General features: G+C 33.9%; 1 protein-coding gene across 10 annotated transcripts in view; it reads right to left on the reverse strand.

Moving 5' to 3' along the window:
• The window catches only part of DMD (dystrophin), a 961,436-nt gene that overhangs the window by 604,265 nt on the left and 329,675 nt on the right, over positions 1 to 27,496 (reverse strand). For all 10 annotated transcript variants that reach the window (XM_065741536.1, XM_065741534.1, XM_065741531.1 and 7 more), the window contains exons 21-30: positions 26,074 to 26,251; positions 19,520 to 19,665; positions 18,365 to 18,577; positions 13,893 to 14,006; positions 12,278 to 12,433; positions 10,404 to 10,574; positions 9,442 to 9,624; positions 7,377 to 7,511; positions 6,632 to 6,781; positions 901 to 1,062 (exon numbers count right to left, since the gene is read on the reverse strand). In XM_065741536.1, coding sequence (XP_065597608.1) covers positions 901 to 1,062; positions 6,632 to 6,781; positions 7,377 to 7,511; positions 9,442 to 9,624; positions 10,404 to 10,574; positions 12,278 to 12,433; positions 13,893 to 14,006; positions 18,365 to 18,577; positions 19,520 to 19,665; positions 26,074 to 26,251 — 1,608 coding nt within the window. The remainder of the gene's footprint in view (positions 1 to 900; positions 1,063 to 6,631; positions 6,782 to 7,376; positions 7,512 to 9,441; positions 9,625 to 10,403; positions 10,575 to 12,277; positions 12,434 to 13,892; positions 14,007 to 18,364; positions 18,578 to 19,519; positions 19,666 to 26,073; positions 26,252 to 27,496) is intronic.

Below are 27,496 nucleotides of genomic sequence, written 5' to 3' on the forward strand. Positions count from 1 at the left end.
AGGGAGATAAAACAAGATTTTCAGGTCTACATACACTCAGGTCAGACTATAAGTGAAATAACTTATGCACAAGACACCTGTATTTTACAATGATTTCAAACTCTACTGACATGCTAGAAAGAATGCCTCATCTAACAACCATTTTAAAACATCTGTTTTCAATTTTCCTGCCTTCATTTTTTGGTAATCTATCTTTGTAAATTTAAGTGGAAAGTACCAAAAAAATGCTGATATAATACTGTATTCTTTTTTTTTTATGTATACCAAAGATACTTGACTCTATTTAAAGTCGTGTTCTTACCATTTTAATACTGCTGTAATGCAGAAGTGAAAGAGCAAACAATGAAAGTGTAAGAATGAGAATTTTACTTCAAATGCACAAGAAACCATTTCTAAATACCAAAAGCTGATTTTGTTCAACTTATATGAGCTGTAAAAATTGAAATATAGACACATTAACGTACACACTATAACATAAGTAATAATGTTGTTCATGCTTCAGTAATTTAGTAACAATTTCTAGGCCATGTAATCAATTTAGTACAAGAGCCACCTAAGAGTACCGAAGATGAGGGTTTACCTCATCAAGGACAGGAATTGGATTTTAGAGTCACAGTGTTTACCTTTGCAATTTTAATGTGACCTCATAGTCTTCCAGGATATTTTTAATTCTTTACATCTTCTGGAAAGGTATACAGAATAAAGCAGAAGGAAAATAAAAATTTATTAAGAGAATATGCTCAACCTTCTCCTAGTAATCTTACTTAAGATTAACTTGGATATTCAAACTGATCATTTTGCAAATTCCTTTTAGTAGTATGCAGCTGTGGGACAAATTAATACTCTTTGGTTTACTGAGAAAACTGGTATACACATCATTTCAACCCATATGTAACTTACCTGAGCTTCCTGAGGCACTTGTGCTGCATCAACTCTGTCTGCAGTGTAGGCTGTCAGCTGTTTGTCTATAGCAGCAAGGGACTCTTGAATCAAGCGGAGGGTTTTGTCAGTCTCCTGGGCAGACTGAATACTCTGTTCAAGACTCTTTTGTCTTCTCACAGCCTAAAAACAATGACAATATTATTAATACTAGCAATAACTAATGCACACAATGCATTTTTTTACTTCCTTTTTCTTCTCCAAAAATGCAAGCTAAGAAACAAAAAGAGTACTCCTGACTTGCGCTCATCCACCTTTTTGTAAGATAAGTTCCGCATCTTTTTGCCACTCATTCAGTTCTTTTTTAATAAGAAACAAACATAAAAAATAAAAAATCCCAGACTGCACAGACAAGTTCTAAAAAAAATGCAGGACCCTGCACTGAGGATTTCTATAATGAATGGAAGTTGGCAAAACTGTATAATAAAACCATCCTGACAGTTCAGCCTTTCATTCTGAGGCACAGCAGTTCTCCTGATCTTATTATATAGTTCAAGAGATTTTGTTTACTGAGAATAGGGTACAATCCCATCTGCAATAATCCACTTCAGTAAGTGAGAGGCATAAAAGCTCTCTTGAGAAGGAGCTCTCACATACAAAGTATAAATAGCTTTCTGGAACACAGGCAATGCCTACTCTCTCTCTCTCTAAAAAATAAAATAAAAAAATTAAAGATGGATTCTTACCTCGTCTGAAGGCTTTCCCAATCTATTATCATTCTAACCACATTCTCTTTCATTCTAAGAAGTTGACTCCAGCATATACTCCACCATCAGTACCTATATTCACCCTTCATACATTTGTTTCTTTTTCTGTTTGATTGTGTTTTTTGTGGGGCTTTTTTTTTTTTTTTTAGAAGAATACCTTTCTTTCAAAGAAGCTCCCTTCACAGTTTACCAGTTTCTCAAGTCAGAACAATAGATTAACCCTTCATTTTGTCCTCAAAACACATCTGTATTTGAACATTGGACATAAATTGCTTAGCATTAACTATTATTTTTTACAGTTTAATGTAATTATCAGGTAATAAATTACCTGTTACTTTCTTCCATTCGTTGTTGTGTTCAATTGCTCTCTCATATTTTACCTAGAACTAAACCTAGCAGAATTTCTGCTTTATACAATGCACATAATAACCATCAACTATCTACAATCCAATACAGTTTTTTTTCTGCTGACCACAGTATGAAGTGACAGTCTTTCTTGTGATATGAATCAAAGAATGAGGGAAGAGGAAAGTACTCTTTATGAAGCTTCCTAGGTGTTCTGTCATTTTTCAAGTGAATTCACACTTTTCCTCATTGGTGAGACAGCTATATTTAATTTGAATTCACAGATATCACAAAAATATTTCCTTGAACAATAATATCTCTCAGAAATTCAGTGAAATATCTTGATATATCTGTTCTTCACGTAGCTCAGATTCTCTTACAGAGCTTCTATTTTACAAATAAAGTTTACTTGTGAGTATTCTTGCTAGCTATTGGTATCAAAGACTGGAGATACAACAAGTATTAACTATATTTGTGTTGTAAGCTGCTTTGTGCTAATTTAGAACAGCTGATCGGATTATCTTATATCACTGCCAGTCCAAGGAACCTTAAATGAAACAGACTGGAGCAGCATTACATGTTGGATTTACACTGTCACTGAGACACTAAAGTGTTACTATCCTACTAAATGAGCCGCTGAAACAGTTACTTCCCAGCACAGAACTAAGGATCGCTATTTAAATGACTTCTACATTCCTCTGATCTTTTACATCACAATATTATTGGCCTGTTCAAAGCAGTGGGGTTAAAAAAAAACAGCTTCAAGTTACTTTGCCAGTCCTTACAAGACTGACTAATACAAAACCATGCTGTGTCTTTCCATTTCTGTCAGAGTACAGGAGACTGGCTAAATAGTTTAAATAGTCTAGCAACCCTAAATAGGGCTAAGGGCATCCACCCTTGAAGCACAAAGACCTGCCTCACAGGAGAAAATCTCTATCATGCCTCTAGCCTGCATTTACCAATCTCTTCAGCTTTGGTGGAGCTAATCATTTGACCATTTGTACAGAGGGCTATACTGTTCTGAAGTTCATAAATGTTCATCATTTAAAATAAGATAACAAGAATGTTCCAAGTGACTCAAAAACTTAATCCTGTTCACTGAGAGGTCTTTGGCATTACTGCTGGCATTGCAAAACCCTCATCAATTTGATCAAGGGAGATGCAATATTACGGAGGTGTTTCTTCTTTCTGCTTCAGTAGAAAGGTGGTAAGCAGTACAGGGCTTTTCAAAAAGGAACAGACTCACTACACACCTGCAAGGTTAGCTTGAGTTTCAAATTTTCCATAAAACTCCCTTGTTTTTATATGCTTACATACCCGTGCACATTTTTACAAGACATACAGAAATCAAAATAGTTTATATATCCACATATTCTAAATATAACTTTAATTTATTCTTATGAATTATTGTTTATTTTATCAGAAGAACACTGGTTTTCCTATAGTCCGAGGGAGAAATAGACCATTTAATGCTGCAGCTTATAAACCGATCTGATGACATAACAGGAAGCTCTAAATCTGCTATCAGATTATAGTCAATAAAGCTGGAATCTTTGGTCTCTAAGGGAAAGTGTCTGACAATTAATTGTTAAATGGGAAATCTCAGGAAAACAATCGACTGTCTAGTTATTTCTGAGGTAGTGAAATGTTGACAGCTATCAAGGAAAATAAAAACATGGAAAAAATCTTGTGCTAGGGAGGGAAAACAAAAACAAAAACAAAACAACAGTTATGAACTGAAATGTTTAACAAAGCTTGTACAGTTTCCTATGTATTTTTGTGACTGAGATATATGACAACCTCTCTCTACTTTTTTCAACAATTGTTACTATATTAATGTACAGTTTTCTTGCATTCAAAGCATTCATTTTGGGCCCAGAATTTCTTTTTTACTGACCAAGAACTAACTCTAGTGCAAATTCTAGTAATATTTCACAGTGTGTTTTTAGAATAAGTCAGTAAAAATATTCGACCTTTCAATCCCATAGTGATATTCATCTTTGATAAGATGTAGTTCAAAAGTGTAAATTAAACCAAAGAAGACTTCTTCAGGTGCAGACTATGCCTTAGACCTTGTAAAAAAAGCCCTCTTCAAAGTAATCATGTGAACATGGGGAATGAAAAATTATTTTTCCTCTTGCGAGGAGAACAAAAAAGGAAAATTGCAACAAATGATGAATGTGGTATTTGAAAGAAAAGTGTTATCCTGAGGGGAGTTCTAAAAGAAATCAAGAGACAATCCCCAAGAGTAGAAACTAAATGTAGCCCACATGAAAAATAACATTTTATACAGTTTTTTGCAAGCACAGTCTTGAGAATATCTAGCTGATGTTTCTGGTGTTTGTTGGACAGGATGTAAATCACTTTCAACTCTACAGGAGATGACAGCCACCTGTAAAAGTTCTTCAGGCAATAGTGTTTTGTAGATCCAATATATATATATATGTATTTGTAAGTGAATGAATCCTTGAAAAGTGAAGATAGATTGTACGCTGCTTATCAGCCAGACCATATGTTCAAAAGTAAACTAAACGTACTCTCTTTGTTAGCCAAAGAAGATAAAACATACAAACATATAACCGTGATCGACTTTAAAAAATGAATATCTTAGTAGCCATGAAACTTAATTCATACGGTAGAGGTTTGGTTTGATTGCTCTATTAATCGTGAATAAATATTTCACCTACCAGCTTCTGTGCATATGAGCATATTGTCTTGGGTCTTGGTAATTATCTAAATAATTATTTCGATAAAATAAATAACCACATTCACTCAGCCTACTAGCCAGCTGAAGTGACCTTGAACACAGGCTGTATAGTATTGTTAATTGCCAGCAATGTATTCTCATGCAAAACGCAAGCTATTTGGATTTTAGTAGGGCTACATGAACACCACAGAAAAGCCAGCGTCAGGAATCTATGGAACAAACCACACAAGACTTGAGTATAAAAATAATAAAACATTTTGTTGAATAAAAGTGGTATCCATATGATAAAGAAACAGTGTGATTGAATCATTTGCGACTGAAATAGCTTCTTTACTCTCTTCTACTCATTTACAGATCTCACCATGAGTATTCAATTTTTGAACAACAGAGTAGGTTTGCAAGAAGTGGGAGTCTTTCTCCCTCTCCTCCATTTTTATCCATATTTCAACAGGAAAGCAATGAACTGGACAAGCTTGAGAAGTGGGCCTATGCCAACATCCAAAAGTTCAACAAGGCCAAGTGCAAGGTTCTGCACCTCTGGTGGGGTAATCCCAAGCACAGTTACTGTTTTGGTGGAGAATGGCTTGAGATCAGCTCTGAGGAGAAGGATCTGGGAGTGTTAGTTGATGAGAGTTTTAACATGAGCTGACAATCTAAGTTTGCAGCCCAGAAGGCCAAGTGTATCCTGGGTTGCATCAAGAGAAGAGCAACCAGCAGGTTGTGGGAGGAGATTCTGCACCTCTGGTTTGCTATTCTGAGACCCAAGCTGGAGTATTGCATCCAGTTCTGCAGCCCCCAGCACAAGATAGATAAGGAGTTGCTGGAGTGAGCCCAGAGGAGGGCCGCAAACATGATCAGAGGGTTGGAGCATCTCCTCTACATGGGAAGGCTGAGAGTGCTGAAGCTCTTCAACCTGGAGAAGAAAAGGCTCCAGGGGACCTTACAGCAGCCGTCCAGTACCTGAAGGGGGCGTACAGGAAAGCTGGGGACAGACTTATATAAGGCATGTAGTGACTAAATGAAGGGAAATGACTCTAAACTGGAAGAGGGTAGATTTAGACTAATATTAGGAAGAAATTTACTGTGTGGGTGGTGAGACACTGGAACATGTTGCCCAGAGAGGCTGTGGATGACCCTTCCTGGATGCATTCAAGGTCAGGTTGGATGGGGCTTTGAGCAACCTTGCCAACAGCGAGGTGGAACAGGGGGTGGAACTAGGTGATATTAAATGTCCCTTCCAACCGAAACCATTCTATGATTCTATGTATATATCTCTAACATATTTTGTCTACATATGTATCAAAATAATCTCCAGAAGTCTAGTCAGTATTTCACAGTACTTACTGTACTTCTATTTTAACACCTGCGGGTAACATTAATTTATACCGTTCTACCATCACTCCGTAAAACTATGTGAAAGTCCTGTTTTCAGGCCCTGGAAGTCCTCTGTATGCTAATAGTTTTATCTTTCCAAGTCAGGAAAAGGAAAAAAACAGACCATAAGAAGCAGAATCCAGCAGTCAGTTAGGTATCAAAAAACAAACAAACAAACAAAAAAAAAACCCAAATAAATAAAGAACAAAAAAAAAAAAAAAAGAAAGAAAAGAAAGAGATAGTATACAGGAAGTCATGTTACTTTTTCACTTAAGACACTGTCCAGCAACATAGGGCATGAATGCAAAAGTAACCAGGCACCTTCCCTTTCTCCGTATGTCCTGGCTTTATCAGTATACCATATCAAGTGAGCAAACAGCTATGTGATGTTTTGCTACCTGTTGGAGTGAACCCACCACACCTACATAACTGGCCCACTTCCAAAATAAGTCAGTGTTTATGCCCTTTTAAGGAACTAAGGAATGTTTTTTTTTTTTTCTAATGGTGCTAGATAGTCAGCTGTTGAAAGGGAGGAAAAATCAATTACTAAGTATACCTCCTGCTGCAATTCTTCCCATCGAGTATTGAACTTCTCAAGTTTCTCATTGATCAGTTCATCCAAGATTCCACCATCAGTTAAAGTCTGAGCTAATTCCCGAATCTGATTGCGATTATCTTCTGGATGTCTCATTAAACGTTCCAAAGACTGAAACAAGTTGAAAATGTAGTTTGTTCTCCTTTCTGTAAATAAAATTCTACAGAGCAGTCATAATATCTCTTAAGAATACAGATAAGAAACTTCACATTTCATGGACAACCAAAGTAGAGAGAAAAGCCAAAACTATCACTGTCCTTCATCTTGAAAATAAATATATTCTACTACCCATTACTATAATCAAAGAATGACTCTTTATAAAGAAATAAATTGGCCTTAATATAAGACTGTGGGATATGCCTACTGGCAGTATCTATGTACTCACTATAAAAAATATTGCTTCAGTAACTTGACAGATTAAGTTGAATGGCAGAAAGGCATCACCAAAGTAACATTTTGTGTTTTGATCCTCCAAGATTATTAACAGTTTCTAATAATTTTAAAGGCTCCATGAAAAAGAAAAATAAAAGCAGAGCTGTACTTCTAAAATGACAGTTTGCTTCCTCTTTTAACTTACTTAAGAGAGAATGTTTTTCAAAACATATATTTTATTATGACCAAAGGCATCAGGCATAATACAGTGGATTAACCTATTTCATTTAGATGGATCTAAATTCAAACTGGAATTATTTACATCAACACTTACATCTAAAGACTCAGAAATCTCTTCTGCACCTCCCTGGATATTTTCAGTTGCCTTGAGTTTCAATTGCACCTCATTCAACCATTTGTTTTCTGCATCCAAATACGACAATAATTCATGCCAACATGCCCATACTTCCTGATGGAGAAAAAAATGTTTATTGGGATTGAAGCTCCCAGCCAAATTTCGCTTATTAAAACATTGAAAACATGGCATGTTTAATTCCCAAGACATTATGATGTCTGACTGTTACAGTGTCTGATAGATGTTGCTTTTTTCCAAACCTTCCAAACAAGTAAAATATATAACAAAAAATTTTTGATTAATTATAGAAAAAGCATAAAATATAATATGAAGAAGCTAGCACTTGTAAAAAAAAATCCTTGAATATTTTGTTTCACATATTCTCCGCTTTGTATTTTTGTTCTAAATACTCAAATTGTAACATTTTTATGGATTCATGTTAGAAGTTTGTCTTTATTACAAAACATAAGTATGTTGCTTAATTAGTCTGCACATTAATTACTTAAAGCATAGATTCATAAAATATCTAAAAACAGGGATTTCAAGAATTCTGATCAAAATCTCCATAGAAATTAATATTCCTATAATTTTGTCCTAGTATACTATTGTGACAGAGGTAATTTTCTGCCTAGTAGCTGGTATAGTGCTATCTTCTGGATTTAGGATGTAAATAATGATGATAACAATGTGATGTTTAAGTTACTGCAGAGCAGTGCTTACACTAAATCGAGGACTTTTCTGCTTCTCAGGCTGCCCAGCCAACAAGGGGCTGGTGGTGCTTAAAGAGCTGGGAGGTGACAAAACTAGAACAGTGGACCCAGACTGGGCAAACAGATGCCCCATACCATATGGTGTCATGCTTAACTATAAAACTGGGGGAGCTGGCAAGGGAGACTGTTGTTGCTTAGAAACCGGCTCGGCATCTGTCAGCTAACTAGTGGTGAGCAACTGTGTTTGTATTTTTTTTTTCCTATCCACTCTTTTATTTTATTTGCTGTTAAACTGTCCTTATCTCAACTTACAAGTTTTACTTAAAAAATAATATATATATATATATATATAATTATTTTTTATAATCCTTCCATCCCCAAAACCACTACAAAATTATGTCACTTAAGTCCTAGAATGTATAACAATGTTGTAAAATGTAACTGTGTTATATTCTCCTACTTTTTAGTATTTAACATTTTCCAGTACCGTAAGATAAATAAGCAGACAAAAATGGCACATATTTTTTCTTTTGCCTTTTAAGAAAGTAGACATCACAGTCCATAAGCCAAGACTTGTAGTGTTTGTATTCAAGATTCAAGTGTTTGTAAAGGTTTGAGAGAGAGATTACCATACAATAACATTACCATTGATAAGGGTAAACAGTTTACCAGCTTAGATTATAGACCTAATTTCCCACAGTGAAATTTAGAGTAGATAAATTTTACCGAACTGTATATTTGTCCTCTATAAAGTTAGGCAATGTGAGTTAGTTCACAACAAAATAAACATATCTAAATCACTGTGACCCCTGTGTAAAATGAGAACAGCTCTAAGGGAAGAAATTCAAACAGTGCTGGCCAAAATGGCTGGGTCAACTCAAAATGTGTGAGACACATTCACATTGTCAGCTGATCAAATGCTGTTCCTGTGCTGATATTACACCACCTGTCCAGCTTCAGAACCATTTAATCAAAACCCTTAGCCAGAGAAGAATGAAGCCTAGAGGAGCTGGTGAAGACAACATCACAGGCTTGCTACAGAAGCCAGATGCTTGGCTTCATCTCAGAAAGGATAAGAAATCTGAGCAGCCATCACTGGCCATTACTGTCTGCCATCTACAAACCATGCCTGTGACTTCTCTTTAATTTAATTCTCCAGCACATACAGTTCTCATTAATATTTAGGTATATGGCTTACAAACGTGCAATTTAGTATGCAACATATACAGCCAGGAGTGCTGAGGCTACTCATGGTCCTATACTACACCATCATTCTCTAGCTCACTTCTACAGTTAGAATAGCTATAAGAACAAGGATTAAGAAGACATACAACCTCCAAAGTTTTGCACTTTCCATTCAATCTACTGCAGAGTCTCTGGTAGCTGGTAATTAGAACATCAAGCTCCTTTTTCAAAGCCTCATTAGCTGCAGGTGGAGCCTTTGCTATAAAACTATTCACGGAATCAGTAATAAGCTTCACTTTCACTTCTTTCTGCATGGCCTCCTCCCTTGCTCTCTGTAAAATAAAAATCATAGTTCTAGGTTGAGAAAGAAGCAGCTTCCAATTAACTCCTTCATAATTGTTTCTGTCAAAAGAAAATAAAAATCCAACAGCCAATTAATTCAGAGAATTTCTGCTTTAACCTTTAATGCATACAAAAAGCTTGTTTCATTTATGTTGGCAATACATCACAGAATGCAGCAGTTGGAAGGGATGTCAAGAGATCATCAGATCTAACACACTTGCTAAAGAAGGCAACGTTACCATAAAGTTATTTTGTATGTTGGTATGGAACTGTCAGGGATGAACAGGATGAACCTAGTTTGCAACATGGAACTTCCTACGTTCAAGTTCTAGGCCGTTATTTATTATTATTTATTCAGCTGGAAGTCTAGAATTGCTGTGGATGTCCCATCCCTAAAAATGTTCAAGGCCAGACTGGATGGGGCCTGGGCAGCTGCATCTCATGGGTGGCAACTCTGATTGAAACTAGGATGGCAGATGATTGGAACTAGGTGATCTTTTATATCCTTTCCAATCCAAACCTTTCTATGATTCTATAAAAATCAAGTATCTAATAAAGCAAAGAGGAAAAAAAAACACATAAAAAACATATAAACATGTAAAAGTTTAAATATCCTTCAGCTTTACTTGAAACTGGCTACTGCCTTATATATCAGCCTGGAAGCTAGGTAACAAAAGGCTCCTCTCTGAATGACAGAGTAGACTTTCTTTATAAAAGACAGTTAAAAAAGAACTTTAAAAGCCATTCAAGGATTTTGTTCATCTTTTACCTTGAGTTCTTCAACAGCTTTCTGTAATTCGTCGGGTGTTTTATATTCAAAATCTCTTTCCAGATATTCCTCCTCAGCTTGTGTTATCCATTCATGCATCTCTGACAAATCCTTTCTGAGGCTCACAGTCTTATCCAAACCACCTTTTAATGCTGCCTTCTTGGCATATGCCTTTAAAAAAGAAAACATTCTGTGTTACTAAAAGCAAGTATACTGCACGATCTCAATGGCAGTTAAGCCTGAAAAGAACCAATCTCGAACCCATATTTATAGCTGCAAATTAGATAGCTGTTTATTAATAAGTACGTGGACAGACAGGCAACAATAAGTTAAGGGGAAAGTACAATGTATGTGCATATATATTTAGTGAATATCGCTGTGCAGAATGGGTTTCTAATGATCCACCACATACTGAGGCATTCAAATAATATATTTGAAAAAAATATCACCCAGGAACTATGCTATAAGTGATGTGGAAAGAACAAGCAATATGCATAGCTCACTCTTGCTGATGAATTCATTATCAGATCTCTCAGAAAGGTGTATATCCTAAAGAGAGGTAAGTATAAATGGACATTTCAACTGGAGGAAAATACTTATCTTTCAGCAAAAAAACCTTCCATTACATCCTCTCTGCCAAACATTATCAGTATATTGGAGTCATATAATGTGTTATACTGCCATTTATAACTATTAGAAGTGACTGAATCATTTTTCACTGTATAAATAAGTTACACCAAAAACACCTTGTTCCCATGGTGCCATGTTTGGAATTAGGTATGCTGAGCTGATTACTCTAATATCTTGCACAGTGATGCTACTTAGGTAAATCTTATTTTTCAGTATCATCAGGAGAAACTCTCAGAATTTGGTCAAAGTTTCTGTCTCTTGCTGGTTTGGTTACCCATCCTTAAGGGCTGGCTGTTCTACACAGCTGTTGCTTTACAGAACAAAACACGATAACATCAAAAGGTTATGTCCAACAAGCGTGAAAGCAGAACAATATTAGGTTCTGCAAACTTTTCTCTTTCTTGGTTATAGAACTGGAAGGGAGTTACCTTCTGTCATTTGGAATCAGTATCCGAACACTGACTGCTGGCTTACACAATCATATTAACTGCATGTATATCAACCCAAGCTGACTTTTCCAAATTATTTCAATCAATTTTTCATAATTACTGTTTCTCATGTGCTTTAAGAGCTGTTACTGAAGAAGTAAATGACTATTAAGAGGCAATAATTTATTTAGTGTATTGAATAGAACTATTACAGAATAATTTTCAGGGATGTTGGAATAAATCTGTAGCAAACTTGTGAACATACAAGTATTTACTTGAAATTTCTTTGAAAGAAGTGCAAAGTTATCTGATGTATTAATATTACAAAGCTCTGTAAAAATATTAAAATAAATATTAAAAACTCTGTGTTAATCAAATAAGAAAGACTACAGAAGAGCATCAATAAAATGTCTTAAAATTTAAATGTCTTTTAAATGTCTTAGATTTCCAAGATCAATTATTTTATAATTGTGCTTATCAGAAAAATGAAAGAATGGCATTTTGCACATGCACAGTAATTTACATAATAACAGTGTAAATGTATCTGCTTAAAAAATGGGACAGCGTATCTACTGAATTCTATCTTTCAGAAGGCTTCATTTCTTATTTCAGTATGATTGCAAGACTTAACATTCATTAGTATCTGTATCAGTAACTTGACATACTTCACACATCCCAAATAAAACTTGAATCATTATCTTGGATACTCTTTGGTTTGTTTCCTATCTATTGGGTATGCACAGAAGAACAAATTCTGCCAATGAAAAATTGGATTATTAGCTTAAAAAGAACCAGTCACAGAAGGAGATTTGATACCTGTTGGCAAATATGTTCCCATTGAGCATTGAGCTCCTTTAGTTCTGTCTCTATTCTGGATGCAAATTCTGGCTCTGCTTCATTCTTCATTTTCTTCCCAATCTCATTAACACTGTTCAAACTTGGCTGTATTGTCTGGATGTCATTTACTAAAGCCTAAAGGAATAGTAGAAGATTAGGCAAGTGGCATTCACACAAATCATGTGAACTATACTTTTCCTATCAAAACATTTCTATATGAGATTCTAACATGCCTTTGGTCCAGATTTCAACTCCAATGAGCACAATTAACAGATTTCACTATGAACCCAAACAAAAAAGGAATGAGTTAAAATGTGGTGAGCTATTCTATATCACATGAAGTTAATTTGTATAATACATAAAGTTTTAAATACAAATTTACTACATAATATATATATACATATTCAAATAGTGTATAAATATACATATGCGCTATACAGAATGTTATTTTACATATTGCATATTTTACTTATATTTGTGAAAGAACACCCCATCATAGCAGTGAAGCCATCTCACTAACTATGCATTATCCTTGGTTTGGTAATTCTCCTGACAGCTTCATTAGAATGCTCCGAATGGTGATATTCTCAGGTTATTTCTAGTTATTAGAATTTTATTTCTGGTTGAATGCTGTTTAATCCCTGAGGTAGCTCTAACTCACCACCTCCAATTTTATTTCCTAAGGCCTTCTTTAGTCCTTCAGATGTTACCTAGGCTTCTTACACAGTAGAAAAAGCTGTAAGTGTAAAAATACAAATGGTGATGATGATTTTGGTAACTTTATTATATACTTTACAATAGTGGCTAATACTTATGTAAATTCTTCATAAATTCAGGTGACATTCTAAAGGAGTTGCATGCAACTCACAAGTCTGTAAGAGTTAAGAGTTCTGTATAATTTATAATCATTTTTATTTAAATAAGGGATAAGAGTAATTTTGAGGAGCTTGTAGTTCTCTAAGATCAGTACAAATCTTTCATTATATTTATACATCCTGCTTGAATATTTACAGAACTTGTAAATTCCATTGCACACATTGTCAAGAGACTATCATGGGTTACAATATTCACTGCACTTACATACTCTGCTGAGACAGGCAGAAAAAATTGTAAACTCTATGAAGAAAATATCAATACTTCATGATGCTTTAAAACTCTGCTGAGAGAAAATCCTGAAACTTCTAGGTTTAGTAAGAAAAATGGATGCAACTCACAATACCTGCAAATTATTTCAGTCCAGCCAGAAAAGTTTGTAAATCATGCATGACTAGCAGATGCAGAAAAAGATCTTTTGACATGGATCATTCAGCACATAACAAATACACACACAACGTTTGCAAACTCAACAAACTAAATAAACCACTATCTTAAGAGGCTACTAACCTATGTGTTGTTGCAAGTCCCCTCTTGTCAATGATTTGCTCCTGCTATAAATGCAAACTGTAGTAGTCCCTGTATGATTTCTCTTTGTACATTCGAGTTTCCCATTTTACAACATGAATTTATTTTTAAGAATGGTGATCATTTGTATAATTTCTATATAAGCTAAATACACAGAGAAGAAACACTTGTCAAGCAGACAAGTAATACTCACTGTACACTGTTCGAGTTGCTTTTCCAGAGCTTCTGAATCACCAAGAGCAGGCCATTCCTCCTTCAGAAAGACATCTACTTCAGCCATCCACTTCTTCAACGTTTTTGTGTCATTCTGCTTATACAGAAGAGATTTTAGGGCATGTCACAAAATAGCAGTAACTGCTAATAACATAATTCACTTGGTTACTATGACTAAAACTCACTACAGTTTAATTTTGAGATTACTATACTATCTTTAAATACTTGAAAAATGTAAACAAAACAAACAAGCAAAACTAGTTTTATCTGGGGCTGTCACCAGCTCCTACAAGCTGAACAATTCTGCCCAGGATCTAAGTATCTACAAGCAGGGAATTTTCTGTCTTTCAGGTTTATGACTTCCAGATATTATTTGTATTTAGATGTTGCATGCATATTCACGAGGTCCCTGTATGGCTTCAGATTGTTCATACTTAGCCATTAATTCAACTCCATCTATCAAATACAGCCTCACCTACCAAACCCTTCTATGATTCACTTTAAACTTCAGGGTCATTTTGGTATTTGCATGTTCTGTTACCTATTCCTCAATCAGAACACAACACAGAAAAAAAAATTCACACTACACAGAATAAAAAAGTTGTAAGCTAAACAGTAACTGAAACAAATTCACCCCAGAAGCTGAAATCGTGTTGTGACTCAATGACAAAGTTGAAAAGAGGACTTCAGAGATTGAGTCTCGTTTAGAGTTCATAGAACTAGAATATTTGTAATCAGTAATTTGCTTTCAATATGATGAAATTAAACCTCTCAATAATTAATAATAAAAAAATGGAACATCAACTGCTTGCAAACAAGGGACACTACCAATTCATGGAAGCATTACATAGATAATGTAAGACCATTAAATGTAGAATTTGATGATCTGCCAAGAGGACCATATCCAGCTTTGCTCAGTCCTAGAGATTAAAGAGTTTATTCTTGCAGTCAATGAGAAATGTAAACCGTCCTTTAAAAATTGTCACTTAAAATTAACTTAAAATGCTACATAAGTTAAACAGATGCATGTTGAAAAGATAAATGGCAAATATGTCAAAGGAAAATTATAATACATTTGTCCATCAAATCATATTCACAAAAAGTGAAAAATGTATCATTGTTCTATGCTGAAAACAAAACTGAATTTAAACATTAAAAAAATAGATCATTAGAACACAAATTGTGCCCCAAAATGCATCAAAAATGCTTCAACAAGTATTACCAGGTAGTTAACTAACGGAGACATTTTCCTAATGTGCTTGATATATATAATGAAAACAGGCTACACTGGAAAATGAATTTTATAAAAATAAGTATGTAGAAATTGTCAGTATAGTTCAGAAGGGCAATTACAAAAACATTGTTGAAGTCTCTACTGCACATTCAATTATCATTTAGTAAAAGTAGTTCAGAATCCTATTTCAATATGAAAATTTTCACCTTTACAAGAACAATTATCGTTCATTACTGCTGCAAAGTATAGATCTGATAAATTTCCTTTAAAAAAATCACCCCTCCAGCTACCAGTGAAGATTGAATGTCTGATCTGCATTTTGAATCAGACTGCAAATGCATTTTTCCTATCAACACTGATTTCAACATATCCCTTGCAGATGCATTCCATAAATTGCAACAGCTCAAACAATTGTCTGGAATGCAAGTCATTCAAGGACTTGAAAAGACATTGATTTTTATATCAACTGTATACCACAGCAATTTCAGCAACAAATATAAAAGGCAAACATTTGTATTCAGCGGTACTTAAGGTAGTTTTGAAAATACATGCTCTGCAGAGCATGGCCATGATGTTCAGGTAATTCTCCTTTTAAGAACAGTGATTGAATCTCTAAGCTTCTGACCAAAAGAAAAAAGAACCACACACACACAAACAACAAACACCAAACAAACAAACAAACAAAAACAATAACAACTGGAATTTTACAATCAGATCACACAGCCTTAGAATCATTGAATGCACTGGGTTGGAATGGACCTTAAAGACCATCCAACTCTACATTCCCTGCTGTGGGAAGGATTGCCATCCTCTAGAACACCATCAACAAGATAAGACAAGAACAAAACCATCCTGTTTTGACAAAATAGGTGTGTTCCCTGCTAATAATTGTGGCTTTCGCCTATATAGCTCACTAGTATTCTGTAGCTAGGTTTAAAGACAGTAAGTCCTGAAAAAATATTCATATAGGGTTAAAAAACAAACAAACAAACAAAAACAACCAACCAAAAAAACCCCTCACAATGTGACATACGTTGTTTACTTGCTGCCATTTTTTTTCTTATTTCCTTCAAAAACTGTCTACAGGAACAGTGGGCCTGTAGACTTTAGACTTGGGGAAATAAGAAAACTCACTTTCAAATGAATACTATCTGTTTCTTCTCTTACAGAGTTTAAACATAATAAACTTCAAGTAGAAATATACTTTTTACATAGAGAACCAGAGCATTTACTGCAAAGACTAATCTGTGACAATAAAATGGATGTGTTTTGTGCAATTGCAAGTACATCACTATACTATTAATAAAATCAAGCTTTTAGTTTTCCTAATACTACTGGGTATAGGTAACACTATTTTGGTACTAGGGAGGGGGGCACAGAACTAGGAGTAGCCTCTGTGGCACAGCAAGCTCCAAAGCTGAAGAGGAGAGAAAAAATGTAAGAAAAAATGTAAGAAATGTGAACACCAACACACAGGTCAGTGAAGGAGAGGAAGAAGGTGCTAGATGAGAGTGGAAGAGACCATAATGGAGAAAGAATGTCCCCACATCCCATGGAGAACTCTATGTCAGAGCAAATATATCCTGAAGGAAGCTTCAGCACAGGAGGAGTCCACAATGGAGCAAAACTTTCCTGATTGATTTATGGGCTAAGCATAAGTCCCAGTTCCCAAGCCCATGAGCTGCATCATTGGAAGAGGAGTAGCTAAGAGCAATGGTATTAAGTTCAGTCTAGGAAAAAACTGGGAGGGGAAAAGGGAAAGTGTTTTAAGGTTTGTCTTTTTTTTCTCACTACTCTATTCTACTTTAACTGGCAATAAATTAAATCAATATTCCCCAAGTCATGTTTCTTTTGTCCCTAAAAGTAATTGGTGAGTGATCTCACCACCTTTTCTTAATTCAGTAACTTTTCCATTATAGTTTATCCCCCTCTTCTCGAGACCAAAGTTAACCTGCAATACAATTCAACTTCACATAATGTCCAGACTCAAACTTCAGAGATGTAGCTATGGAGATTTAAGTTATAATTCAAAGAATTATTACAAATACTACTACTCCTTCATTCCTATCTTCCTTCCTTCATTTTTTTTTATTTTTAATATATGTATATTGCTTATCTAAATACTCAGGAAGATCCAAGAAATTAATGAGTATTTATTTCTACTCTAAAAAGTTATTTCTATAGAAGCTGAAGTGTAAGAATACCTTGACTAGAAAACTCAATTCAGTTAAGCTGAATATGACTTCTAGCTCATATACTATTTATTGCATTATATGCAATATAATATATATTGCATAACATAATACTACTCAGTTATATGCAATATAATATATAATGCATAACATAATACTACTCAAGTATCACACTTTACTATCAGGAAATCAAGAACAAGGACTAAAATATTGTAAAGTACGAACAGAAATAGAGAAGGTCAGCACAGAGGAGAGACACACTTGAGAACAGTTTTGAGTATGACTGTAGGACTTAAGCCTTCAGAATGTTCTTTACCATATCCACAATTAGTAATTATTTATGTGGGTGTGGAGAGAAAAAGATACTGAAAAACAAAAAGTATATTTTATCCAGTTTTGTGATTGACTATTCTAAATTAATCTGAAACATTTCATACAAAACTATATGGAAATAGAACAGAATACGTTAAAAGTGGACCTATTTTAAAGCTTATAATATCTAAGTGACTGATACCACCTACACACTAACATCATTTACTTGTGTAATGCTGACACATGTGATTTATAAATATAAATAGGAAATTTACAGAGTTAAAAAAAAAACAACAATAATGTAAGGTTGCAATAATGTAATTCTAAATACCTCAAAATCACATAACTGGGCAAGTTAGGCACGTTAATTTTTGGCAACTGCTGCCAGGATACTACCATGCTACTAATGCCATTAACTATGTAAATGAATCTACTAAAGTCAGTATGGTTAATGCTACTCCAGCTACAACAAGAAGTACTTCAGCTACCTTGAAAAAGCAAGTAGACAAATATTAATAGCAATTTCAATGAAATTCAAGTTACTTAGAATTTTAAGTAAAATCCTGGATACACCAAAATTAAGTGGACATTTCATTACATTTTAACTTTATATACTCCTTTGATATTCCATTTTATGTTATTTCTTGAAGGGTATGCTGTGCTATTCATATGGCCACAAGCCACTTCAGGGGAAGCTGAATAACTCTGTTTAACCTGGAATCGTTGGAGTTTAGTCATAAGATCCTCAAGTTTCTGGCAGTGTTCCATCAACTGTGATGATAACTTCTTCCAGCGGCCAATGATCAACTCAACCTCTGATCGGTATTTCTGGCTGACTTCTGCAGGGGCTTTTCTAGACAAGTCTTCAACAGTTGTGTTGAGATAGCTCAGGCCTTTTTGCTGTTCTTGCAGAGAACTTTGTAGAGCCTATGAAATATGCAGTAAACAGTATTCTGATTTATATATTGGGCAATTCTGAACAAACTTTTCTTAGCCATAGAGGAGACTACTGGAGCAAGGACTGAAAACTCTAAACATAGTTTGACTTTGCTAAAACCACAATGACTTACACTACTAAAGTATATGGAATTGCTTTTCTCAAACTACATTGCAGAATTTTTAGTTTAACTAATATAACCAGAGTAGTTTATACTTGTTTATAAAGGTAATTTGGATATACTTCAATAATTTGAAATAGGAATTTCCTAAGATCCTGAAGAGTCCATTTTAAAACAATCAGACTATAAATGGAGGAGAATAAATTTATTAATTGTTTTTATGATTTAGAGGTTAGACAACCTCTTATCCCAAATCTACTGCATCTAGCTTCTTGTTTCTATATTTTATTTTCTATTTCTGTGTTAATTGCTACTTGTATCAAACAACATGCTCGTTATTCATCAGATTTTAAGACAGTGTCAAACAAACTGAAATGCAGGGAAGGTTTTACCTACTGGCAAACCTTGTCCCACATTTGTGTCTGGTTGTAAATCTGAGATGAAATGATGCACACTGTGCATTTTGCAAAGCACAAACAGTTTCACGTGAAGAGAAAAAAGTGGAATAACCTAATATATAGATAACATATAAAACTATTACAAAAGGAATATTCCATGCATCATGGGGACCCAAAATGCTCTTCCTTAACACATTTAATATATTATAAAATTGGTTTAGGTTATGCACAATATTTTTCTTCCTTTAACTTATGGAAGATAGCAGAAGTAACTATCCACTGTCTTCTGCAGTCCTTGGCTAAATCTCTAATGGATATAAAACACTCAAGATCCAAAGGTTCAGTAGACTCTTCAGCAACTGGTCCTTTGAACTTTTCATTTGAGACATTCTTTCCACAGTCTGAACACTCACCTTGAGCTCCCTGAGTCTCTGTTCCATCATTTCATATTCAGCAACTGCAACTGGAGGCATGGAAACTTTAGTTTCTGACTGCTGGATCCATGAAAGTATAGTAGTCACTGTGTCTTTATAGCGTGCAGGAGGCAAACTGTCAAAAACTGCATTCAGTGGGGAAGGAAAAGGAAAGAAAATCATTTTGCACTTCATTATTTGTTTTGTTGAAATAAGATGTTTGACAAAGGACATAGCCTTACTGGAGTCAATAGACATTTTGCAACAGATTGCAAGAGACACAGTATGTCAGCAACAGATTTTTCCAATAGAATGAAGAAAACTTTTGACGAACAAATGCACTCTTTCTAATAGTTATGATATATATCTGTCATTTTATCAGGTGTGTATCATTTGACTCTCCTGTTCTAGGTCTAATGAAAACCTATATGGCTAAATGAGTTTAAATATGTGTGTTTAGAGATCAACATACAAACCACTGTACTTAACCCAAAATCTAATTTCAGAAATGTAATAGGAAACAGCATTCCCTTTTATGGCCCATGTTTGTTTAATGTTTCTTTTCAAGTAAAAAGTTCTATTTAGGACATCTGTTAAAAAATTAGAAGATGAATCTCTCCTCTACATTAAAACTAAATTTTATTGTCCTCTGGTCATTACCACAACATTACAGCTGCCATAAATAGATAACATCTGTAGCACACACTAGCAGCTCATTAGCAGAGATACTCCATCTGCCCTCAACAGTTATAGAGATAAGTACAGACAAAAAGCATGATTTTTTCACTGAAACATTTTCCATTTGTGCTATGTAATAACGAAGTATACAAAAGCTCAAAAAAGATTATAATGTGTGTTTCACAAGGAACTGTACTGAAATTTGAAATAGTTGTCAAAAAGCAATTTTGTCAGACAAATGCAAGCTTGCTTGTATTTTCTTAAAACAATGGTTGCCAGAATGCATTGCTTAATTCAACTCTTTTTTTTTTTTTAGTTATCAACAGAATGTTTCTTGAAAAACTTATACTGTCAGCATGACACTACCACAACGTATAAAACCAGGTCCACTTAAGTTGTTTCTCTTGTAGAACATAACACATTGTATGGTGTACTATCCTCTTCTTGAAATACTGTTCAATCGAATTTACTACACACAACTGCAGATTTACAAACAGATAAGACTTGCTCCCATGGAGAAAAAAATAATATAAAATAAAAATACTTTCTAGTGTGCTTTATTCACACAAAAAGCAATTGTGATACATGCTTGGAAACACCATCCATACCATCAACATTGTTAACAGCCTACTGAAATAGCATTTTAAATCTTTTTATTTCCTTAGTTCTATTTTGTTTTGTCTGTGGCACATTTATTAAAAAACAAACAAACAAACAAACAAAACACCTTATTTTGAATAGAATACATTTAAACTCATCACTCCAAATGCATGGAGATACTAACAGCTCAGATACAGTAAAGAAGTATACAATTCTTAATCTGCATTATCATTCACAATACAAAATGGAATTGAGTGTTTTCAAGATGTAATGTTTGACTTCTATAAATCACAAGTTTCTCCTTCAAATGAAAAATAAAGCTTATAACTGGTGTTTGAGTTTAAGTAGCTATGTATGTAACTATGATTTGCTGTATCCTCCAACAAAGTGAATGAAACTCATATGCTGAGAGATTGTGAACAACTTGTTAACATTCAAGAATTGTTATTATTTTTTCTTTTTTAACTAATGATGTTCACTGCTATTGGCAGGACTAAATAAGAGGGACCAGAGATGTTGATTTAATCAAGTTCCCAATTAAGCTAGAAAGTATACAATTAAAAAAAAAACACTTTTAAGTTTGGTGAACAGTTTTCCTGTTCCACTTTCCAGATTACTGGTAATGAAATAACAGCTTTCAGTATCTTTTACTGAGCTAGATTTTTCTTCTAATGACTTATCTGTGCTTTCCTCCACAAAAAAGCATCTTATTTTAGGATAGCACTCAACAACTGCCGATATTGTTACTCCAATTTCAGGATGTCAGTGATGTTCAAACTCCAACTGTGAATTCCTTGTTATGTAATTTCAGCTTTCTAAAATCTCACACATTTATTATATGTTATTATATATTATTTATTACTATTTATTATATTCTATATTATTTATTCCATGTTATTATTTGCTATATGTTATTATATATTCATTATATTTTATTATATATATTTATTATTTATTATCATTACAGGCAGTAAGAATCTCTAAGTTCCCCATTCTTATAATATACACACACATCCAGACCAGTTCATTATTAGAAAATTTGTTTTGTCACATAACTGTTTGTAGAGTGATGCCCACATGATGAATAAAGTGATTAACATGCATTCTGTTATGTTATACAATAAATTAAATTTGTAGTTAGAAAGATTTTGCATGTTTTCTACCCAAGCTGCAACAAAACTAGATCTTCATTATTTTGTGAACAGAATTCCTGATGAAAATTCTTATTGCAAAATAAAAATGAAATGAGGATACAATTATTTCAGCAACTACCAAATCCCATTGTATATGCTACAATGTCCATCTTCTTCAGTCAGGACAAATCCCACTGATTTAATCACATGATTTTGAAAAAATAAAGGCATTGGATAACCCATGGAATTTCTGTACTGCCTGAAACAAACTGTCTACATAAAATTGCAATTGTAATTGCAATTGTATTTCCCATTAAAATCTCCTTATTAGCAACTGCAGTGTCTATAATCACAATGTATTTTTCTCAGAACTTTGTTTTACTGATTTTGAAGCAATGCATCAAAATCTTTACATTTATAACTTCATTAAAACAGAGATTATTTGCTCTCATGTTTTTCACCAGTAACATTCAAAGTGGAAACTTAAAGAATCTTATATAATATGTTATTCCTCAATTGCCCCACCACTTCTAATTCTCTAATTTATTCATCTCTTAAAAGAAATGGAAAGGAAGCCTTTTTTCAGTTCTTCAAAATCTAGGACAACAATACATAATTTTGTGTGGATCTAAAATTCTCAGGTCATTTTATTTCCTATCCTTAAAAATTGTCACTTTTATAGTGGAAGAAGAGAACAAAGTGACCTACAGATTATAAGACGCTATCTAATACCCATTAATTTCAGAAGTTGTTTGCTCCTTATTTAAATAGAAACAATCATTTGAGGAAATCGATTCAACAGAAAATTAAATTATCTGGATGCTATTTATTAAAATAATAATTTGTCGTAAACATAGGTGCTCTGTTTTCAGCTCAGAAGGCAAATTAAAAGAAAGCTAAGCTAACACAATACCTCAAAAACAAGAATAAATTAATATTACTAATATTGAATCTTAGTTCAGCACTTAAGGATATTTTGAAGTTTTGAAATTTATAGGACATTCGATAAACATTATTCTTACTCAAGTACAAAATGATTGGTAAAAGATTATTATATGTATCATAACAATTTCACTGCCACTTATAACCCATCTTTAAGATATATTAAGCAGGAAAATGTAATCAGTTCAAAGTTCAAAGTCAGACAAATGATTAAAAAAAAATCAAATGGCTATCTTACTCTTATGGTTACTGTGATTTCTTGCCTTATAAATTTATGTCAAGACTGAGATGCATGACCTCTAGGTAATGCAGTCTTCTTTAAAATATTGTGGGAGAAAAGCAGACATGCAAAGTAGCAGTAAACAGTGAGTGTAAAGAATCTTTACACGATACAGAATGCCACAAAAGCTTTTTTGTTTGTTTTTGTTTTATTTTTATTTTTTAATTTATGTCACTTTTTAAAGATCTAATGATACCACCAAAACTCCGTATGAAGAATTGTCTTGACAAATTGAGAACAGGTATGAACATGCTCTACAAGGAAGCTAGGTAACATTTCATTGCAGCAAGTCTACAAACAGCAAAATTTTAGAAGAGACTAGTATAGACACATAATAAGATGTATTCTGGAATGAATCACCACTACCTAGGACTTATGTGAACCACAGAGTACTTACTGAGTTCTTTCCTTCGCTGAGAGACTGATCAGAATCCATAATAGAAATCTACCACACAGCACCAGTTAGTTTCAAGATTTCATTTTTTACCAGGGTAATTATAAAACTAAGAATCTCCTCATGAAAACAAATTATTTTTTATTAAAACTGCTCTCATGACTGTCTATTTAATTCCCATTACTGAATATTTACAGGTTAGCACAATCTATTTTTTTCCATATACTGGTATTCCAGAAATGACTCTAATTGAGTTCAGGCAAGAGAGAGGGATGGAATGATGGACATATCATATTCAGAAGGAAAAATTACCTATGAGTATACAGACACTCTTAAAGAAAATGAGGTAACATTTATATTATATAATTTTATATTTTATGAGGTTGTAAAATAGTGAAAAAAGGCAAAGAAATAAATAGACTTAATACTGACTTTAAAATATACTTTTGGTAAATGGAAATACTAATCAAATCATGGAGGAAAACATTTGAGAAGTGCTGATGTCATCTTTCATATTCTATTAAGAAAATCTACTGGGCAGCTTCTAAGCACTCACGAACCTAAAAGCCACACCAAACAAAACTAACTTGAGAGACACGCATTTGGGCAGAAAAATATTTCCTGTAAACAAATCAGAACATATCACAATATTTTTATCTGCCAGAAAGATAATGATGTAACACAAAAAAAAATCTTGAAATCTGAACCATTTTAAATGAAGGTAGAATCAGAGAATCATAGAGTAGTTAAAGTTGGAAAAACCTCTAAGATACTCTAGTCCAACCATCAGCCCATTCCCACCATGCCCACTAAACATGACCTTTAGTGCCACAACTAAACAATTCTAGAACATCTCCTGTGATGGCAACTCCAAGACCTCCCTGTTCCAATGCCTCTCTGCTCTTTCTGAGATGAACCTTTTCCTAATATCCAACCTTAAGGTCTTCTCATGCAGAGAAGACACAAAGGAAGAACAAGAGATCAGGACACTAAAAAATATTAATTTAGAGACTTCTGTACTCTACCATTTTAGGACATTCATCCTGATCTGTTCTGTGCTGCCACTGAAGGACAGCTACCTCTGTGGCTGGTCAGGAAATAGGAGCATTTTGCAGTACAGGAGTGAAAACACACAATGACAGCCAGGAAAACTCATGCAAAACCCTTGCTTTGTGATAGTATAATTCAGATAATGAACACTACTTATCTTACAATCTAGTTTATAAGCTACAGGCTCACAGACTAGTTTATGAGGTCTTCCTATAGTAAAATCAATTAAAGCAGAAACAGTAATTACACAAAATTATACAGAGATAATACATTAAGAATTTAGCATTTTCCTAGGTAGGATGGTAACTAACTCCAATAGAGTATTATAATGCCAGCAGTGTGGCACTAAACATACATGTACATACATATACATATACATACATATATATATATATATATAAAACCAATTTCATGGCCTTCTTCAGTGTCACATATAAACGTTACACTCCTTAAAACCAAAATTCTACAATTTATTCTTCCATCACCTGCTATGGCATATTTGTATTTTATCGTATTTTTTTCAGTTGTCTTATGCATCACCATCTCTTCTACTTGTGTGTGTGCATATGTGAAATAACTACCAGAGCACAATAATGCTGTGTTTTTGGAGAAAACAAAAACAAAAACAAAAAAAAAAAAAAAACACCCTTATTTAAAAATAGAATAATTCTCAATGAAATAACTCAGAAATAATACCATAAAGATCCACTAGAAGGAGCTAGTATTCTATCTAATGTCAAAACACTACAACTATTTAGAGGTATCACTGCTGTAGGGGAAAAATAATCTCTGCTGTTGCGAAATATTAATATTTTTATCTGATACTTGACATTTAATTTCATAACAAAATATGTGAAGTGCATAGTAGTCACTGGCATGTAGGTCAATAATAAAATCACCTTCAATTTTAGTAAAGTATCCTGTCCCTTTTAAAAATGTGTTTTCCTACAACTAGTACAAATAATATGCTAACTAGCAATCATATATTTCATGTTTAAGAAAAGAAACACTTTAGCACATGATGATAAACTAGACAACCTAAAATAAGTCTTCAGTTTGATGAGTTTTGTGGAGTTAAATTTCTATTCCGGACAATTCTCTAGAGGACATTCACACCCAAAATTAAATTATCTCTCTACTGTCAGAGATAGAGAGCTCTGTCTTACAACCTAACTAAATAAAGCTTTATTTTGATGAAATGTATCAAAAAAATCTGTCCATATAAGTTCTGTCAGAGGGAAATCTGATGGTAGAACTACGTCAAATATAACCTTTGATTCTGAATAATGTACCCTTCCTTGTTATCATATTGTTTTATCATAATTTCTGATAAACTAATTCAATTGCAAAAAGATCACCTGAATTGTACCACTTGGTTAGTGCAAGAGAAACAATTATAAAACTAGGAAGGCAAAATTTAAATGTTCATTGTTTGTATTCTAGTCAGGCAAAATCACCTTTTGACATGAATACTCACTGGTCTGTAGTTGCTTTTCTCTGGTGTGCATGTCAGCAAGTATTTGTTTGAAATGGCTGGTAAAAGCAGCAAGGTCAGCATCCAGAAACACTGGGCCTTCTTTCTCTTTCAGAGCTTGACTTTGAGCCTTTAGCCGTTCAATCTGAGGCTGAAGAGTTGACATCCGGATGATTTCATCCTGTATGTTTCGATTAAAAAAAGAAAATAAAGATAAAGCTGTGCTCCAAATGAAATCACCAGTGTCATGAATTCACAAGGCAAAATTACTTTGCTTTCAAAGTCAGTAATAGTAAAACAAATATCACCAATATTTTTTGATCATTTCTAATCAATCTATAGTTCTTGTTCCCAATATGACGCCATTGTTTAAAAATAACTTTCACATTGCATTATCTCTTTAGTAATGCAGTACTAAAGTGATTGTACATCCAAATTCCAGGTCTGAGGAATTCATATGGAGGTGGGGAGATAGAAACTCCAAATTTCCTATAGTCCTGAATCCATCTCTGTTAGATTGCATGCAGTTCCAGCTGCCTCACAGTAATAATGTATTACAGGTTGAAGTTCTGCTATTTTATCTTCTGGAGACCTTGTATAGACAGTAACGCTAGCAACTAATAAGTAAAAAGAAGTGAGAAAAGTTAACATCTTTTATTAAGCTTCTCTAAACAGAAGCTTTTCACAAGAGAACACACAACTTTCTTGGAAACATGCAAACATAGGAATAACAGCAGGAACATGTAAATATATTTCTCAATCACTGTTTAAGTTTGAAAGCTTCAGGAAGCAGAGATTTGGTAGAATCAAGCATCTAAAAGCATGTAACAAAATTATTCATTGGTTACTGCATCTTAATTTACAAATTATTTGTATGTCAAAAGGTATTAGATAGGAAATGAATGCATACGTAAGGAGCTCTCCACATTTAAACTCCTCTTCAAGGGTTGATCAAACTTCTGAAATAGGTATTGTACTTCTGTCCCCTTCGAAAGCCTCCAACATGGCAATTCAAAACCAAGATACACAGGAAAGAGTGGATTTCATGACACAATACCTACCCAAATGGTTATCCACAGTAAGAAAGATGAGTAAATTTATAAAATAGTGCAGCACATAACTGAAAAAGATTTTGGAGGTTTATAACTGAATTGGCATGACTGTTTTTGTACAACTATTGAATTCTGTCTTACGATTAGGGAAAAATATTCCTCCTATTGACAACAAATTCAATCATTTACCATAATGCAGAGCATACAACAGATAAGATGTATAAAGGTAGGATTTTGGACTTGATCATGAAAACAGTTTTCAGGCTCAGATCTTTACAACTAGAGATAATGAGTAAAAATGTCTTAATGAAGTATCATAGAAATAGATTCTTAAAGGAAAAATAAGAAAAGTTTAAGGGTTTAATTATCTAACT

Source organism: Cyrtonyx montezumae, unplaced genomic scaffold (assembly GCF_038088225.1).
Source record: "Cyrtonyx montezumae isolate F1298 unplaced genomic scaffold, pur_monq_1.0 scaffold_3, whole genome shotgun sequence".
NCBI classification, from domain to species: Eukaryota; Metazoa; Chordata; class Aves; order Galliformes; family Odontophoridae; genus Cyrtonyx; species Cyrtonyx montezumae.